The sequence below is a fragment of the Oryx dammah genome, unplaced genomic scaffold (genome assembly GCF_014754425.2).
Source record: "Oryx dammah isolate SB20612 unplaced genomic scaffold, SCBI_Odam_1.1 HiC_scaffold_4033, whole genome shotgun sequence".
NCBI classification, from domain to species: domain Eukaryota; kingdom Metazoa; phylum Chordata; class Mammalia; order Artiodactyla; family Bovidae; genus Oryx; species Oryx dammah.
In genome coordinates this window covers 1-2,590 of record NW_024074002.1, presented here as the reverse complement: position 1 = coordinate 2,590, position 2,590 = coordinate 1, and the positions used below count along the sequence as shown (strand labels likewise).

Sequence of the window (2,590 nt, the reverse complement as noted above, 5' to 3'; positions counted from 1 at the left end):
GATCATGCTGATTCATGAGCACCCTTCAGAACCACAAGGAAGTGCATAAGAGAAGCAAAAGCTGCATCCTTAGCTCTTCTGGGCAAAAGTGTTTCATTAGGGAAGAACCTACTGCATCCATGCCGTGTGAGAGCAAGATGGGGCTGTGTAATTAATTTTTGCTTTCTTTTCCCTAAAATTCTCCCAAATTCCTAATCAGGGTCTGCCTTCTCCTAAATGTTCTCAGAAAATGTCCCTCAAATCATAAAATAATGGTCTTTCTCTTTCCTACTCTACCCCTGGCCAGCACGTTCTGAGCGGGTTGCGGTGGGGGGCGGGGCGTCCTGTCCGTGTCACCTGAGCAGGATTTGCTGGGTGAGCTGATTGGCTGCAGGAGCAGGAACGACTTAGGACACTCACTCCCTCGGGGTTTTGTTAAGTGTCTTGCAGTGAAAATGTCCCAACAAGAAGAGGAAGCGTCATGAAGAGGCTAGCAGGCACTGTGCTGGGGCTTTTGTTTGCCCAGGTTTGCTGTGAGTTGGGGCTGCCCCACAGGGGATCTGAAGGAATGAGGCGCTGCTCTATTGTTGGGGGATGGAGAGGAGCTGACAAGTCCTGCAGACTTTTTATCCTTCTCATCATCTATGGGGATGGGGAGGGCACTTTCAGGGTTTAGTAGGAGTTACAGTGACCGTCGCCAGTGACTGTTTCTCTTTCCTCATCAGGTGTGCGAGGGGTGGATGTGGAGCAGAGTCCCCCAGCTCTGAGTCTCCAGGAGGGAGCCAGCTGCACGCTTCAGTGTAATTTTTCCACTTCCTCACAGAGTGTGAACTGGTATCTTCAGAACCCTGGGGGCCACCTCATCCACCTGTTTTACATTCCTTCAGGGACAAAGCGAGATGGAAGATTAAATGCCACGACAGTCCCTAAAGAAGGCCGCAGCTCACTGCACATTTCCTCTTCGCAGACCACAGACTCAGGCACTTACTTCTGTGCTGTGCAGCACAGTGCTCCCCAGGCACCTGCAGCCTGTACTCAAACCCTCCACGGGCTCAGCCCCTCCTCCAGCCACAGTCACACGTGAGGCCACCACAGGGCATTTTCAGTGCTTAATGTTACTCACCTTTATCAGGACAGTTTTAACCACAGACACTTTCTGGCCCTACAGATTATGGACTTTGGTATTTATCTTTCCTTCTCAACATGTATCTCCTTATATTCTTTGCAGTCAAAGATGGAGAAACTCTACACAGTCAGCAAAAACAAAATCTGGAGCTGACTGTGGCTCCGATCATGAGCTCATTATTTCAAAATTCAGGCTTAGGCTGAAGAAAGTAGAGAAAACCACTAGACCATTCACTGGATCATAGAAAAAGCAAGGCAATTCCAGAAAAACATCTACTTCTGCTTTGTTGACTCTGCTAAAACCTTTGACTGTGTGGATCAAAACAAACCGGAAAATTCTTAAATAGATAGGAGTACCAGATCACCTTACCTGCCTCCTGAGAAACCTGTATGCAGGTCAAGAAGCAACAGTTAGAACCAGATATGGGACAACAAACTGAATCAAAATTGGGAAAGGAATACATCAAGACTGTATACTGTCACCCTGCTTATTTAAATTGTATGCAGAGTACATCATGTGAAATGCTGGGTTGGTTGAATCACAAGCTGGAATCAAGATTACCAGGAGAAATAGCAACAACCTCACATATGCAGATAATACCACTCTAATGGCAGAAAGAGAAGAATAACTAAAGAGCCTCTTGATGAGAGTGAAGGAGGACAGTGACAAACTCAACATTCAAAAAACTAAGATCATGGCATCTGGGGTCCCAACACCTAATGCAAATAGATGGGGAAAAGTGAAAGCAGTGATAGATTTTATTTTCTTGGGCTTCAAAACCTCTGCAGAAGATGACTGCATCCATGATATTAAAAGACACTTGCTCCTTGGAAGGAAAGCTATGACAAACCTAGACAGCATATTAAAAAGAAGAGACATCACTTTGCCAACAAAGTTCCACAGAGTTGAAGCTATGATTTTCCAGTAGTCATACTGGATGGAGGAGCCTGGAAAGCTGCAGTCCATGGGGTCGCTGAGGGTCAGACACGACTGAGCAACTTCACTTTCACTTTTCACTTGCATGCATTGGAGAAGGAAATGGCAACCCACTCCAGTTCTTGCCTGGAGCCTGGTGGGGTGCCGTCTATGGGGTCACACAGAGTTGGACACGACTGAAGTGACTTAGCAGCATATTGATGTGAGAGTTGGACCCTAAAAAAGGCTGAGTGCCGAAGAATTAAGGCTTTCTAATTGTGGTGCTACAGAAGACCTTTAAGAGTTTCTTGGACAGCAAAGAGATCAAACCAGTCAAATCTTAAGGAAATCAATCTAGAATATTCATCAGAAAGACTGATGCTGAAGCTGAAGTTCCAATACTTCGGCCACCTGATGTAAAGAGCCGACTCATTGGAAAAGACCCTGATGCTGGGAAAGACTTAGGGCAGGAGGAGAAGGGGGTGACAGAGGATGAGATGATTGGATGGCAGCATCCACACAATGGACATGGGCTCAAACAAACTCTTGGAGATAGAGAAGGACAAGAAA

General features: G+C 46.3%; 1 gene segment (V, D, J or C); it reads left to right on the top strand.

Annotated features, from left to right (window-relative positions):
- The first annotated feature begins 262 nt into the window (after positions 1 to 262).
- On the top strand, positions 263 to 1,063 carry LOC120859888. The segment is given in 2 exon segments: positions 263 to 512; positions 705 to 1,063. Coding segments are annotated over 2 exon segments (411 nt in total).
- The last annotated feature ends 1,527 nt before the right edge of the window (positions 1,064 to 2,590 follow it).